We start from the raw sequence: 17,886 nt of genomic DNA, 5'->3' as shown, positions 1-17,886 counted from the left end.
TTTGTAAATAAAAACGTTTCAGCGCGTGAAACGTCTATATTTTGCTGTTTGACATGTTCGATGAGGACCCGTTGTCGAAGTGTGTCCAAGAATTATATTTTCAATAACATTGCGGGAAATAGTGTCAAGTGAATATATTTTTACTCAATAGATAAAAAAAATGAAAAAATCAAATGGAATACGTATTTCAGATATGTGAAATATGATAGATTTAATAAATGAATGATATGACAAGTAGGTTAATATAATTAAAAACTATTTTGACTGGGCTTCGACAGTCTACCGTGCGGTGTGACTTGTGGCTTTGAACTGGTCACCACTGCGCTTTGCGTTGACAAGCTTTGATGGTATTCGAGAAGGATCCCAGCAAGAAATATCAGAGTGACTTCCCTTTGCTTTTCGCTTGACGAGGAAAATAAATCTGTTTTTGTTTGAACTTTTTGTCGAAAATATCGTCGGAAATAAAAAAAGGGTAATTTTCATTTTTATCTTTTCTTAACATTTGGACTTTGAAAGAGCGGCGCATCCGTAAACCAAGAAATAAAAAAAGTGTCGCCTTATAATGATCTTGTTTTCTTTCATATCTTTTTACATATCTTACTTACTTTCTATTTCAGATAATCTTTGGGGCCATTCACTTACATTTCTAGTCAAGAAAGGGGGTCCTGACCACCAACTTTGATTATCAATCAACTTTGATGCAGCTATTCCTCTAGTCAACATATCTGCTGGATATTTTGCAGTTGGTACATACCGCCATTGACATAGATTCGTTACCTCTTGAATTTCACTGACTGTTTGCAACAAAGTCTTTGAATGTTCGGCTATGGTTCTTTATTCATGGCAACGCTTTTGAACTGTCTGTCCAAAATGTTACAATGTCTATTGACACTTCCAATGCCTTTGTTATTGCAACAGCTAATATAAGTCCAGTAACAGCTGCCATTAATTCCATGCATGGAATCGTAAAGGCTTTCAATGGTGCTACTCGTCCTTTTGCAGCAATTATAACACTGGAGATTTCATCATTCTGGTAAGTATTCACATCATACACTTCAGCACCATATACATCCTCAGAGGCATCTACAAGTCTAGTTTCTTTGACTTCGTGAGCACAGAGCAAACATCTTGGTACCTTGATATGTGAAAGATCTTCCAGTTCCATGAACCACTGACATGCTTTCTTTTTCAGATTATTGTCTAGTTTCTCATCCCAATCTAACCCTGCTGTACACATTTCTTGCAAAATGATCTTTGCCCTTACAGTAAAGGGTGCAAGAAATCCTAAAGGATCAAATAGCTTTGCTATTTGACGAAGAAAGATTCTATTAGATATCGTGGAATTCATTTCAGGTATGTTGGAAGTGAAAGCAAAGACATCTCTTTCAGCTATCCACATGAGACTGAGCGTCTTTGCTGAAGGTAAGTAACAACTGTTTAACTGAACTTCTGACAATCTGTCTTCAACAGGTATCTTATTGAGTACTTGGTGGGAATTTGAAAGCCACTTTCTAGGGCACATCCCAGCTTTACTCCAAAGATCTACCAACTGTCTATACAACACAATAGCAGTATTGTCATCCTTCACTGAGACCATGCTATCATCCATATATGTTGCTTTTTGCTCAGTTTCTGCTGCTAATGGGAGATCACCCTGATGCTTCTTGGCATTCTCCTGACTCACAAACTGTGCTAAAAAAGGAGATGCATTCACCCTAAATACCACTCGACTAAACTCATACTCTGTGGGTTGCCCATCTCGTTTCATGGACCTCCATAAGAACCTGTGATAGGACCGATCATCTGGAGAGATTTTGACCTGTAGGTACATCTCGGCAATATCACTCATCAGTGCACCTACGTTGCGTCTAAATCGTAACAAGACATCAAAAAGTTCCCTCTGCAGTTTTGGACCTTGATGGATAACTTCATTCAAAGAAATACCCTTGTATTTGCCTGAGGCATCAAATACAATTGTTGTGAGCGATCATAACATACAACCGGAAAATGAGGCAAATACCACTTACCTGTATTTGTCTTTTCTTCAGGAGGTACTTTCCTGATATATCCTTTTGTGTGATACTGTGAAATGACAGTATCATATGCAACAGCTATAGTCGCATACTTTTCTAATTTCTTCTCTGTACTCTCAAGACGACTAAAACCATCTGATAGTTATCTGATGGTAAGGCATGTACCTCTTTCTTCCATGTATGCCTATTTGATAGTGACCACCCTCATATGTCAAGGCACCTTTCACCCTGTTGTATACATTCTTGTCTTCAGGGCTTATGTTTTCAGTCAGAAAAGTGAGTCTGAATATCAGAGCCTGTCACTGCAATGTTCCCTATAGAAGTCCAGCATCATCCTTCTCATTTGGAGTCAAACGGACTGTACTTCTGTTGAATCTTTCGAGGTTAATGGCTCAGCCTCTTTGTATCGACAAGCCACATCCACTACAGTTAAAGCATATTTATATGTTTTGTGTCTTACCTTATCATGGGGGAGAACCAAGAGGTCAGCCTGATGAACTTCATTCGTTGTAAAAATATCAAACTTCTTCCTCAGTATATAACGCGGTGCTGTTAAGTATATTTGCCATATGGCTTGTTTCTTCAACCAATCCTTGGCCACATCTTGAGATACTTTAGCCGCAGTGGCTAATTTTTGTATTGCTCATATACCTTTCCAATATCCTCGTGGGCTATAGTAAATTTTATTCATTATTAATTAATATTGATGATTCTTTTCATACGAATCATGATGATCGTTGAATCGCATCATCATTTTGACATAAAAAAATTCCATCTGTAGTCGTGGTATAGGTACAGTGATCCCTCGCTATTGGGCTCTTCGATAAAGCGCTACCTCGGTTACTACGTGCAGTATCGCATGGCTCCCAATATTTATGTACACTTTTAATACTGAGAGTTTAACACAGCCGTGATTGTATTGTTGTTCGTTGTTCATTTGGCTTCTCATTGCATAATCAACCATTTATCGCTGAATGGTGTTCTAAAGATCTGTTTGAAAACATCCGCGGCAAGTCCCGGAAATACGATTGTTCTACTAGTTAACTTTTCACACTATACATCCTTTGATCTTAGAAGCACATGCATGCAATAAAAGAGAACCACAAGCGAAGTTTATTTTCTTTTTTAGTGGGCAATCCAATTTGAGGCGACACTGTCAACTCACATGTAGTTGCTGTCACAACACTGCGGTCATTCCTTTTGATTCGGATCAAGTAACCGTATCAAACCAATTAATCTGGCTTGAATGTGTATCTATATTTGCATGAATGTGTATGAATGCGCGTAGTGCTGGTCAAAACTCTCGTTTTCCGTATTTTAAGCAACATGACCAATCAATGCCACTGAATGACTCTCTACTTGTGTAATGAATTGTGTTTGGCTCTTCACTCATAGCGTCTGTTACTACCATTATCGATCGATATTTTCATGTAAGTAGACTACATTCACATTGAATGTGACAGTTAAGGCTTGTAAATAATAACAAACGGCCAAAACATAATGGATATATATTTTTACACTATGAACGGTAAACAACTTTTATCATTGCAATGTGCAAGACAAGGCGAAGATAGTGAGATTGGCCGAGGGCACTCCCCCGTCTCGGCCTCGGTTAAACGGCTCATCGTCTATAACGCCCCCCAATTATTTGGACCCCATTGGTAGCGTTGTAGCGAGGGACCACTGTATATGAATCTGACTCTAGTGGAAGTGAGCCAGAACCCCCATCATCTATACTACTCGCGCTGATTCCATTATACCCCTAACTTCATTGCAGGAATACAATGAACTAATAATCTAGTGAAATGATATTCACAAGGGTTTTCAAAAGGACTTCATGAATATATATTTACTCATTGTTTGAGGCCATGTTAATTACAAAATGGGGACTATGAGACCATCTTGGATTTCTGAATGAGGTTATATTACTGGATGTTGTGCTGATCATCCACATCTAGTTTCATAAAGAACACTTATTAGTATGGGAAAATAGTCTTAAATAGGGTTAACTATCTAACTTTCGACCAATCAGATGACTCCATTCTGTTGCTATAGTAACAAGAGTTTGCCACTAATGTGGCTATATCCCCCGCCCCTGTTGCAGAATTTATGACATAATTAAATCTTAACAAACTCTAACCTTTTTTAACCGAGGTGGAACTTGTAATGGAAATTGTAAAAGAAAGATGAGTCCATCTTGTTGCCATGGAAACGTAAAAAATAAAAATTTCTAAAATTTCTCAATAGCAAAAGGCACCATTTCAGCATGTACCTGACAGACCTGCAAAGTTTGATGAAAAAATATTGAACGGTTTATGAGGTATGCTCCGGAACCGAACACTACCCTCACAGAACCTAAGTCAATCTTGTTGCCATGGAAACGTAAAAAATAAAAATTTCTAAAATTTCTCAATAGCAAAAGGCACCAGTTCAGCATGTACCTGACAGACCTGTAAAGTTTGATGAAAAATTATTGAAAGGTTTATGAGTTATGCTCCAGAAACGAAATGTGACGGACGGACGGATGTACGGACGGACTGACATACGGATGGACGTTCGGCTGGACAGACAGACGGAGCCCGTTTCTATTTCTAATAAAATATACATTGTGCGCAAAATATATCAAAATATCTTTTAACGAAATCAAACAACTAAATTTCGAAAAATCAGTTGCCTGGGTTACACTGCCATTATGTTAAGAAAACCAATTCATTTGAGTCCTGAAATACGAAATCTCTGAATATTGATAAATCAGCTCTGCAGAAGCTGCTTTCGCCATGGAAGCAAGGTAGTAACGTAATTAAAGTCCTATTGTGTAGTGCCCCTAGGTACATCTTTGAACCAAGATTTAACAAAATCGGCTAAATGACATGTCAATAATGACCCATAAAGAAAATCTGTAAATAATGACCAGGTTGTCATTGTTGAGAGGTTGTTGGAACTTGAAAGGTGCAGAGCACTCATACAAGTACCATGGCTTTACTATATGTTGTTCCTGAGAAAAGTTGAAGGAAGAATATATTCTATTACGAATAATTGGTCTTCATTTTATTTAGTACCTGTAGGCCATGGGCCTTTTTGTAAAAAACGAAATACAATTTAAGTACAAACAGTATAAAATACAACACATTTCTTTGCCTTTTTGTTGTTGAAAAAGCAGCTTCAACATAATTGCATATCATCAAAGTTTGAGTATTTGTGTTCTTACAACATTGGTGTAAAACTTTGTACTTTGCTGTATTTATATTGATAATAGGTCCTTGCAATGACAGTAGTGTATTAAAATTCAGAATATTTGGAAAGATGTATGTAACTTTGCCTTAGATGGCTACAAGCTGGACAAATTAACAAAAAGTGATATTCGTTTTTGATTTGGCTTAAGTTACAAACTTTACATTTTCTAAATTCACAAGGAATATTGAAATGTCATCCACGTTCAATTTCTAAATTGTGAGAACTGAGCCGAAAAAGACTCATTGTGGTCCTGGATTTATTTACAGTGACACAACTCAAATAGTTCTCACATTGAAATGCATGTTTTAAACTGTGCACAATAAGCCATTTTGGGGGCTTTCAGATAGATCGCTATGCCAAATCTAAAAAAAAAATTTGTCATTTAACTGCTGACGTAACATATTTAAAATATGTGGTTTTATTAACACATGTTTGAAAGTTCCAAGTTTTAAGTTTCGTTACCCATGCAATTTAGGCTGCTTTGTTCATGGTACAACCACAACATATTACCGCAACACTCCATTACTTGAAGTTGAACTTTTTCTAATGGTTCTATGTCACTGAAACCCAAAATTTCAGCCCCGCATAAAAGTATTGGTGTTATCTTTGCATCAAATAATTTGATGTTAAAGTGAGGCGAGTATGGTTTCAAGGAATTATACTACATAAAAGGACCATAAACACCTTTCTTGCCTGAATTGCAATATTACTTAAGGCTTTCAGTAATCTATTGCTAAAATACAAGCCAAGATAACTGTATCCAGTGACTACTTTAACCGCATTTCAAATCATAATACCATTTTTCATACCTCCCCAATCTTAAAAACAATGGTTATTGTTTTCGATAGATTCATTGACAATTCCCATTTACAACAGTAATTATGCAAGAAATTTAACTTCCTTTGTAAGTTGTTGACAGCATTTGCCAAACACAAGAGGCCAATAGGGCCTGTATCGCTCACCTGGATATTTACGCAATCATGACAAAATATATATTTGCATGGTACATGTATATAATACTGCAAATATTTCGTAATTTTGACTTTGTCAGCATTTAAAATTAATGAATGGCAAATCTGAGAGCATGAGTGTGTATTTCTCTAGGTACAAATGTAGCATAAAGATCTGAACCGTTTGCATGTTATGATCCAGGATCTAAGTTTCCAGAGGCAAGGCTGGACCCTAGGGTGAATCCTATTGGCATAAATGCATTATTTTCTTCATAATAGACAAATGTATACAATGTATCTGTTTATTATAGGGTGGGGATAATATCGGTTTGCATGTTATGGTCAAGGCCGGACAGATGAACAGAAGGGCCAGTCCTGGTAGCATATATGCATTCCTCTCATTATACTCACCAATTGTACATATGGTTATATGGTGGGGATCTTAACTGTGTCCAAGTCATAAACTCTTTTATGTACATATCTCGGGAGACTGGTTTAAATTAACTGCCAGCACCATACGTGTTGACTGGGATTTCTGATAGATTGTGAAGAAACGGCAGTTACTTTGTTGTGCAAAAAACTATCCGATACTGTACCTTCTTCCACCGAGAGGGAGGTGATCGTGGCTGGTGTTGGTTGCTTTTCCAGTTTTAACAGATGGACGACTGATAGTCTTTGTCACATAATTTTGATCAGTGATCAATGCCTCTCTTCTGGCATTTCTTAAGAGATGTCAGTGAATGCCTCATGGGACAAGATAGTGCATTCAGAACACTGTAAACCTGGCTGACAGATGCCCCAATAGTCACAGCATAATTTGTGAAGATCCGTTGACGAAAATATGTGGCGAACCTTCTTGCAAGCTGGCCATTTCGCTTGATCGTTGCCCTTATCTAAGGCATGAGAAATGCACCAAACTCCGGTAATTTTGAAAAAAAGAAAGGCCTAAATATTCTCTCTAAAAAGATAGCTCGTCTATACAGGGAGGCGAAGGGAAAGAGCATGATGAGACAGAGGTGAAGTGGCCAGATCAAGGTCAGCATGCTGCACAGATGAGATATGGATGCATGACCTGATTGCTAGGATGGTTGCCATGGTGATGCAGGGTATTTGGGTGAATAGAACCTTTGAAGTTGGAAACTTTGTTCAAGGACGTTGCCACAAAAGGGATCGGAAGAAGAAGAATAAAATGCATAGAGTGAGATAAGATAAGTTTAAAAATTAGATATTATACATCACTCTTTTACATCTTTTTAGATTTCCATGTACAATCAATCAAGTTCATTGGCATTAGACCAAGCAATAAATGAGGATATCAATATTGCAAAGAAAACATGTATTGTATTGCACTAGAAGCTCTTCCCTCAAGAAAATATTCTCTTTGGAACAGTAGCTTTAATTGATTTACTGACAGATTATAACAGGCCCTTGTATTGTTTAGGTAGTCTGATAAATGAAAGTTCCTGAAACTGTTTTTTTTTTTCTAATGTTACAAACTGGCACACTGAGTCGTGGTCACAGGAAATCCCATCTCAGAAAATAGTTCCAGATCACAAGTGTTCTCTGCAGTTATCAAATAATAAACTTTGATTCCACGTCAGCCAATCAGAATTGCGGAAAAGAGAATAAACCGAGATTTTTATACAGTAATTCTTTTTTTTTTATGTGAAAGTGAATTGGTGGAGTCTGAAAATATCCATAGATATTGTACAAACAGTACCTAAATTACTGGAGACTTGCTCAAATTCCTTCAAGTTTGAACTAGAATTTGTCTGTAGAAACGATTCCTCCTCAGATGTTAGAGTCTCTCCAAGTTTCTTCAGAGCTGTCATTATTTCCACAGACTGTAGTGTTTCCATTTCCTTGCTGATCTTACCAATTTTTGCATCTCTGTTAATCTGCAGAAAGGAGAAACAAAACATAAGATAACCTAAAATGGTGTCTCCATCACAATTTATTCATGAAAGCGCAAAACTTTCCATGCAGAAACCTGTACAATTGTAAGATATTACACAAGCTCCAAACTGATATCAAGTTTATGTCCCGCATGAAATAATTTTCATTTTACCTGAGGTTTACCAAGGGAAAACTGAAATCTATTTCACTTGGGACTTCAACTTGATATAAAATTGAAGTGAGGGTAATATTTTATTTTTTATCACAGATGTAATTTGAAGAGGCATCATCCAAAACAAACAGATTCAGTAGTGTCTATATAAAAACTGAGAAAAAGATGAAGGTTACAACTTACAACAGTGATGTCACGGTGCTATCAAAACAGTTGTTTTGTTTTGCTTCAAACATATTTTATCAAAATTTGAAATGGATTGGGAACACGTTATCCACCTTGACTCCCGCTCAATGGTATTTACAAAAGCTTGTACAGTAAATCCTATACAAGGAAAACAGAAAATAAAATAAGTGTGTAGGTACAAAAGGAATGTACAAAAGAAGGACTAGTATTTACATTCATGAGTTACCCAAATCTCTTTGCATGATTTATAAACACTAACCTTCATTTCAGTTTAACATCAGTCCTGAATCTAATTCAACATTTTTGTTCGTGGCATTCTGTAAAATGCCCAAATTATTAACATAAATTTTCTTTGGTGAATATACAATGAACACTAACAAATCATAAAATTAGTTTTCACATGGATTACAACATTGACATATTGGATCACATTTTATCTGTGTTCTGTATGAATCATAATTTAAGTGGCTTTCCATGTACCTTAATCGAGTATGATAAATCTTTAACTTTCTGACACCATAGGAAAAATATGAAGGTGCAACACATTGCTCTTTCTGTATTGTATGACTTGAACTAGAATATAGATGTACAATTTCTACCTGCTAAAGCTATAGTGTCCCATAACCTTACAGTTAAATTTGCGGTACAATATATTGAATTACTTTTTCCTTGACTGATTCAGGATTCTTGAGTTTCCATGGCATGCTCTTCTGCTTTATTTAAGATCATAGTGTAAAGCTTCTTTTTTTTTTACAAATACTGATATCTATATTTTATTAAGACTGCAAATGTAAGGTGATCTTGTGGTCATGACCTCAATCACAGATACTTGTACATACATTAGCTGAGGTGATTTTCACAGCAACAAATTGGATAGAACAGAATCAAACACAATCATGTGTCGGCCAAAATGATCTTCAGGAAACCTCATAACCAACTAATGTTTAGTGCATGTCTAGTATCCCATAATGTTTGGTAATAAGTTTCATTCTGAATATGATGTGAAATAGTCTGGACAAAATTGTTTTGTTATGAAATATTTCCTATGATAAACAAAGTCCTTCACAAATATTAAGTCAATAGGTATTTTTGTTACACAGTGACTGGTTCTTGACGTGTGAACGATTACGCACATTGTAAAAAAAATACGCTTTTTGAGATAGAAATAAAATCAACAGAACCCTTTTCATAATTATCCTCTTTTCCATTCCATTCTGACTATATCATAAGCATGTGTTTATGAATCATACCAGTATATTATTTACATAGATTTATCAGACTGATTATGACTAGATTTGATTGAGAAATTTAAATCAATAAGACATATTTCTTAGAATTGATGAGTACATGTAAACCTTCAATGAACTGCTGAGTGTCTTCGGGATTTATAACATGGTGCCTCGATTTGATTTCAGTGGGGGGCACAGGAGGCCTAGTCTTCTGAGGCGCCACGATTCCCTGTGTATAGTTGTGTGATTGTTGGTTTGAAACCTGGTTCGCCCCAATTATGTGTTTAGGTTTGTCAGCACCATACCCGTGCTCATGGGTTTCACCGAAGTGGTAAAGGTCTGAGACCTGCATCACTTCGGGCTTTCCTCCTACATTTAGCTGACACGCTGTGACATAACTGGAATACAGTTAACAGTGGTGCTAAACCCAACTCACGCACTCACTGATTTCAGTGATTTGTTCTGATGATCAGTGTCCCATTCTAACTATCCACTTAGTATACCTGTTGTCAGTGTTAAATACATTTCAATGTTCTAAAACAGATAGTTAAACATTTGGTACACATAGGCATCGACCCATTTCATAAATCAATTTCTGAACTGGTCTAACAGGGTTTATTTTGTAAAGCGTGTCCATGGCAAACGTTCAGGCTTTGCCTTACAAAGCAACATATTATAAAAGCAATACACAGACTTCTTTCTTTAGAAACACAAGTATGTATTTAAAAGAATATCCTTGAAAAGGGGTCTGGGGGAATATTATCTGGGATGGTAGGTAGCAACATTTATAGTTGCTTAGGCGACAATTTTTTTATTTCTTGGTTTACGCATGCGCTGCTCTTTCAAAGTCCAAATATTAAAAAAAATAAAAATGAAAATTACCCTTTTTTTATTACCACTGATCTTTTCGACAAAAAGTTCGAACAAAAAAAAGATTTCATTTCCTCGTCGAGAGTAAAGCAAAGGGAAGTCACTCTGATATTTCTTTCTCTAATACCATCAAAGCTTGTGGTGCAGTAGTGACCAGTTTATCTATTTCAACACTGTTGGCCATTCAAAGCCACAAGTCACACCGCACGGTAGACCGTCCAAGTCACCTCAAAATAGTTTATAATTATATTAACCTACTTGTCATATCATTCACTTATTAAATCTATCACATTTCACGATATCTGAAATACATATTCCATTTGATATTATCATTTCTTTATCTATAGATCAAAAATGTATTCACTAGACACTATTTCCCCGCAATGTTATTGAAAATAAAATTCTCGGACACACTTCGACAACGGGTCCTCATCGAACATGTCAAACAGCAAAATAAAGACGTTCCACGTGCTGAAACTTCTTTATTTACAAAGTAATAAAATCATCAAAAATATATCTATAAAAGTTGCCAAACTGACATCTTAGTTATTATTTCCAACTTTTTGTGTGGTCGCATGTAATCGTCGGTCAAATGACATCTCGCCTTTCGTCGCCTCGATTTCTCGGCTCGGACACGATGTCTTGATGCCAAAATATATGCATAAGAAATCTTTGTCACAGCTCGTAACTTAGCTCTATGCATCCATAAAGTTCCATATTTTTAATATAGATTGCGATTTCATGCTTAAACGTTCAGAATAACATGATTTAACCCAAACCTTTCGCCAAAGTCTGAAAATTACCTTTGCTGTAATTTGATTGGCTGCCTTAGGTCATGTGCTTAAATTGGACCAATCACAAACCTTGTAGCAGATTTTGTCAGTGAAACAATATAAGTTTTTTTTAATGTATACTGACATGGCAGCCTTCGACGTATGTGTTATTCATACGAAGCTTTGAAAACGGAAGTATTTCCTCATGTTAGTGAGCGGACAGCCACTATCATCGGGAAATGGGTGATGACAGATATTATTTGTAATTCTTTTTAAAATAACATTCCAACAACGTAAACAAATGAAAATAAAAAAGAAATGGGTAAGTGGATTTTATGAATTCTTATATTTGCTAAAAAAATCGTTATATTTTCGCTTCATTGGTCCTTAATCTGGACGTTATGAATGTTTTAGCTTACATTATTTTTATTTAAAACAAACTTTATTTAGTTGTTAATTTCAGCAGATAATTTCCTTGATAAATGTTGGTTTCATCTATCACACAAGAGTCTCTGGGAACTTGGTGTCACAGCAGTAATCTTCTGGTTGGCTGGTGTTGAAAGAGTTAAACGTTGCCCATGCTGCCAAAATAGCAGCATCTTTCATGCATTTCCACCCATGACATGAATATTGTTATGTTGCCATTTGTGCACAAGCTGAGTGCCAGGGATGTAATAAAATGTTCTTGAAAAATTGAGTTATTTTACTTTTGTTACACCAGGATATTTTTTTTCATACCTACCTAACTTTTTAGGACAAAATTCAAGTAAAAAAAATATGAGAGGCTTTTTTTTCTTTTTTTTATAAATTGGCCTGCCTCACTTTTGAAATGAGTTTGAAATCCGTAAACCAAGAAATAAGGAAATTGTCGCCTTATGGTGTTGATACGATATAACAAGCCAATTGGACCCATCCGATAACACACTCACGAGTTATCAGAACTTCTCTTAGTTTCCTGAACATATGTTCCAGCTCAAATTAATGAAGTGAATTATTTACAAACCAATATTGCCCATATCTTCTCTATCCAAGGAATATTTACCAGAAACAATGTCAAAAGAAAACCAAATCACGCTATTGCGAAAAGTGTTCTAGTAAAAAGATAACCAATGATGCATGCGTATTGATTGGTAAAACAATAGAGGATTATAGGGGCTGTCACCTAAGAAGAAAAACAATAGGGTGCCTGAAAACATCCCTGCAGACCACACTACGCCTGCTAAGGATGGCCGGACAACCATTCAGCAATATCATGACACTGTGTCAAATGTTTCCATACTCATACCAGCATACATGCATCCACTTTGAATACTTACACAACCATCACACGATATCTTCGCCAATCCTCGTATCTCCATGCACACACATACATCATTCTCCACCATACCCCTACATTCATCACACTATATCTACCTCAGCCCCAATGTATCAGTGCTTTTATACATACACCCTCCTCCCACCCCACCCACATTCCCCCTACATTCATCACACTATATCTACCTCAGCCCCAATGTATCAGTGCTTTTATACATACACCCTCCTCCCACCCCACCCACATTCCCCCTACATTCATCACACTATATCTACGTCAGCCCCAATGTATCAGTGCTTTTATACATACACCCTCCTCCCACCCCACCCACATTCCCCCTACATTCATCACACTATATCTACCTCAGCCCCAATGTATCAGTGCTTTCATACATACACCCTCCTCCCACCCTACTCACATTCCCCCTACATTCATCACACTATATCTACGTCAGCCCCAATGTATTCATGCGTATGCTTACATACATACACATCCCTCTCACCATACATCCCACTATGACTATATCTGCCCTCATGTATCCCTCGTACTCATGCTTACATACATACACACCCCTCTCACCATACATCCCACTATGACTATATCTGCCCTCATGTATCCCTCGTACTCATGCTTACATACATACACACCCCTCTCACCATACATCCCACTGTAACTATATCCGCCCTCATGTATCCCTCGTACTCATGCTTACATACATACACATCCCTCTCACCATACATCCCACTGTAACTATATCCGCCCTCATGTATCCCTCGTACTCATGCTTACATACATACACACTCCTCTCACCATACATCCCACTATGACTATATCTGCCCTCATGTATCCCTCGCGCTCATGCTTACATACATACACACTCTTCTCACCATACATCCCACTATAACTATATCCGCCTTCATGTATCCCTCGTACTCATGCTTACATACATACACACCCCTCTCACCATACACCCCACTATAACTATATCCGCCCTCATGTATCCCTCGTACTCATGCTTACATACATACACACCCCTCTCACCATACACCCCACTATAACTATATCCGCCCTCATGTATCCCTCGTACTCATGCTTACATACATACACATCCCTCTCACCATACATCCCACTGTAACTATATCCGCCCTCATGTATCCCTCGTACTCATGCTTACATACATACACACCCCTCTCACCATACACCCCACTGTAACTATATCCGCCCTCATGTATCCCTCGTACTCATGCTTACATACATACACATCCCTCTCACCATACATCCCACTGTAACTATATCCGCCCTCATGTATCCCTCGTACTCATGCTTACATACATACACACCCCTCTCATCATACATCCCACTGTAACTATATCCGCCCTCATGTATCCCTCGTACTCATGCTTACATACATACACACCCCTCTCACCATACACCCCACTGTAACTATATCCGCCCTCATGTATCCCTCGTACTCATGCTTACATACATACACATCCCTCTCACCATACATCCCACTGTAACTATATCCGCCCTCATGTATCCCTCGTACTCATGCTTACATACATACACACCCCTCTCATCATACATCCCACTGTAACTATATCCGCCCTCATGTATCCCTCGTACTCATGCTTACATACATACACACCCCTCTCACCATACATCCCACTGTAACTATATCCGCCCTCATGTATCCTGTGGTCACCATTATGAAGACCCTCTACACTACTTTTTTGTTTGTTGCAATTATGATCAAATTAGAAGCAATTCATCATATTATATAAAAGGATATGATATTAATACAGTACTTTATGGATGTGAAGCCCTATCATCTGAAGCAAATCAAGAAATTCTCCGGTGTGTCCATACTTTGTGTGTTCTGGTATATTTAAACATAAAAATATTAAATAATTATATATACCTAACCCTCACATATAATATATATGTATCTTGTGTACATTATGCTGTAGTTAATATTACTTGCGTATAACCCCATCATTATGATGATCAAAACCAGACACTGCTGGCTACGTTTGATAACTGACCACAAAGGTATTTCTTATGTAAATATTATGTATGTATACACCTTAACTATACCTGGTTTCTATGAAGGGAGAGGTATTCAAAGAAGCTCTGTCTTGTTTACCGATCCCAAATTTCAGTTGAAATAAAAATATGTTTAAACCATGTATCTGTACTCATTGCATGCATCCAATTACAACGTTTAAAGTAAGGTAAATATATCATAGTATGTACATGTTTTTATCATATAATGGGTAGGTTTCTCGGCAGATATCCGTTGGGGTCATATGCGGATAGAAATGCAAATATCATAGGTCAAGTGGGGACTAGTGTCACTGTTTATAAGCAAACATGGCGTCGCCCTCATCTTTCAGCGATCGAGTCAGAATTAACCATCGGGAATCTGGATAAACTACAGGGATAATTGCTATTGTAGCCGGGGTAGTGGTAGTTATCCAGCTCGGGACGTTGGGAAGCACAGACACAGGCAGATGATGATTTTGGAGCGGACCACCCACACCCCCTATTTATAGGGGTGGTATAAAAGAGTGGATAAAAAAGCATTTAAAAGCATTAGGTTCAGCACTGGGAAAGCTCGCTGGGAAAGCCGCGTCTGAACTTCCTGGTATAATAGGGAGTATAGTTTCCTGGCTCTTGAATTTATTAGCTAAGCCCACCACTTGGCTTAGTCAAAACTTGTGGGCACTGATCGTAGCAATTGCAGGGCTGTTGTATGTATCCGCTAAATAGAGGTTATCACGCGAGTGTGTTTGGGGATGGTAAATATCCTGCATTAGGAATAAACATTGTATTTAGCGAGCCTTGGCCCTCGCCCTCGCCAAATTGTTTCAAAATTTATATCTCCAAAGTTGCCAAAACTTATAAAATGCCTTAGCTATGTCACGGTTAGACACTGATTTTCAGTATATTAGACTGTTCGTTTGATAATGATAGCAATTATCCCTGTAGTTTATCCAGATTCACGATGGTTAATTCTGACTCGATCGCCGAATGACGAGGGCGACGCCATGTTTGTTTATAAACAGTGAAAGTAGTCCTACTTGACCTTTGGTATTTGCATCTCTATCCGCATATGACCCCAACGGATATCATTTTTATCCGTTGGCTTTATCCTGCCGAGAAACCTACCCATTATATGATAAAGACTATTTATCCAAATCCTGAGAAAACCAGCCACAATTCCACCCACTACAAGCGCTGTTTTTTCATCGATATGTTGTTGATTTTTAGCTGCAATATGCGGTGGCACTTGTGGTTGTGCGTTAGTAGATGGCTTGACTATTCCCGTTTCGCCTGTGTTTATTTGCGTTATTAATTCAGCATTAATATCTGTATTTATATCTGTTTTTTGTTGATCGGTAGCAATAACAATTTTATTATTATCACTTGACCGATCTTAAGTTCCATATTACTCGGAGACATGTATAGTCCCGGCGCATAAACGTAGTCTACTTTGGATTGAGTGTACTGTTATACATCGTGAGAACGCTTTATAGAAGATGGTATGTCAACTGGTGAATTAATAGCATCCTCTACGTTTGCAACAAACTGTTTTTGTGCATCGAGCGTCGTCCCAGAACCAATAATGGACGTTCATGTTTGCGATTGTGCAAATTGTGTTTATTGATTCATTAAGTCTTACAACTCCTGGGTTAGTAAAATTATTTTCCGTTTTAACATTAAGAAATTCATTCCAAGCGTTTGCGGTATCGTTCAGTTGTACAAATTTTGTAACAAAACCACCCTTAAAACTCATAAGAGAGCCTCTCCAATCGTTACTCGAAAGTTCCCAGCCATGATTAAGATTATGTAATCTTACAAAAAGATTGTTTTTCTGTAACAACTTAAATGGATCGAATGGTTGATCAGTTTTTTTAACTAATAACTACAGTTTTCTTCTTTAACAGTTTTTTGTCCGCTGTACGGAACACCTAGACCATGATTAATTCCTTTCATACGCCAATCTTTACTCGTACACTCCCGGGAATAACAAATGGTCAGTCTATTGAACTGCTTCATACTATCGATAACTCGGATGTACAACTTGAAGTCGCTATCTGTGATGTAACGTATTACCCACAGTGGACTAATATAAGTGCTGCAAGAGGTAATACTCAGACAGTAATAAATAGTAAAAAACACCTTATACCTGATGGGTATTACAGCATATGCTCACTCAATGATGAATTTTTTAAGCCTTTGGGAGTTAGTCTCACACAAAATGAGTCGAATGGGATGCTGATTTTTAACTCTGGAGAAGGGCTTGTAATTCTTGACTATACCGTATTAGATACACTTGGATTTGCACGCGGAGGAGTAATACCACCCAACAAGACAGTGCATGGAGTTAAATTGCCCGATTTAGTTCCCTTTAAAGAGTTGTGCATCCATCTTGATCAGATCAGTATGACGGATAATATTCAACTAGAAAGTCCTTCAACTCTGCTCAGATCTATTCCAGTGAAAGATGAAAAATATAATAGCGGTAGTACGGAATCTTTCTCAACATTACAATATAAAAAATTAAAGCGGGGTATTATTTCAGACCTCAAAATTTCTATATTAGATGTAAAACATCAATCTGTACATATAGGATACTTAAGTGTAACACTCCATATTATAAATAATGGTTGATTCATCAGGCCCTGACACGCTCATACAATGTAATACAATTGCACTTTCCGATCTAGGAGACACAGAAGGATTCGGTAAACCCGGTACCGATGGTAAGTTATACGCTTTACACTTACACGATAATGTATACAAGCGGAAAGAAGTTACATTCACGGGTAATCTAGAAGATTTAAGCGATGTCCACGTTAGTAGACTCCACAAAAACAATTCGTTTGCCAGAAAACCCAGGTCATATGTTATATAGTCGTCTGGCAGTCCAAAATGTTAGTTTAAATTTGGTTACTGAATTCAATGATATTAAACAGAACTTGAGTGCAATACCTAATATTTCTACGCTTATTATTGAAGTTTTGTTCGGAGATGCCCCGGAAAATGCCTTCGGTCTTCGATTAAATGGCTCAAGAAACACAAACGTCAACGTTGCAGTATTATTCATATTAGAGCATCACCCGTTGCAACCCTTTAGGGAGGTCCAAGGACTGGCAGGAATAGTGATAAAATTCATTTCTCGTTGGTTGCAAAAGAAAGCATTAAAACACGATAATATTCGGATA

General features: G+C 37.4%; 1 protein-coding gene across 2 annotated transcripts in view; it reads right to left on the bottom strand.

Annotated features, from left to right (window-relative positions):
• Positions 1-17,886, bottom strand: part of LOC139470803 (protein LZIC-like) — a 158,193-nt gene that overhangs the window by 32,245 nt on the left and 108,062 nt on the right. For both annotated transcript variants that reach the window (XM_071253091.1, XM_071253092.1), the window contains exon 5: positions 7,938-8,115. In XM_071253091.1, coding sequence (XP_071109192.1) covers positions 7,938-8,115 — 178 coding nt within the window. The remainder of the gene's footprint in view (positions 1-7,937; positions 8,116-17,886) is intronic.

Source organism: Haliotis cracherodii, unplaced genomic scaffold (assembly GCF_022045235.1).
Source record: "Haliotis cracherodii isolate W230 unplaced genomic scaffold, xgHalCrac1.p SCAF_21, whole genome shotgun sequence".
In the NCBI taxonomy this organism is placed as follows: domain Eukaryota; kingdom Metazoa; phylum Mollusca; class Gastropoda; order Lepetellida; family Haliotidae; genus Haliotis; species Haliotis cracherodii.
This window is presented reverse-complemented; position numbering and strand designations above follow the sequence as displayed.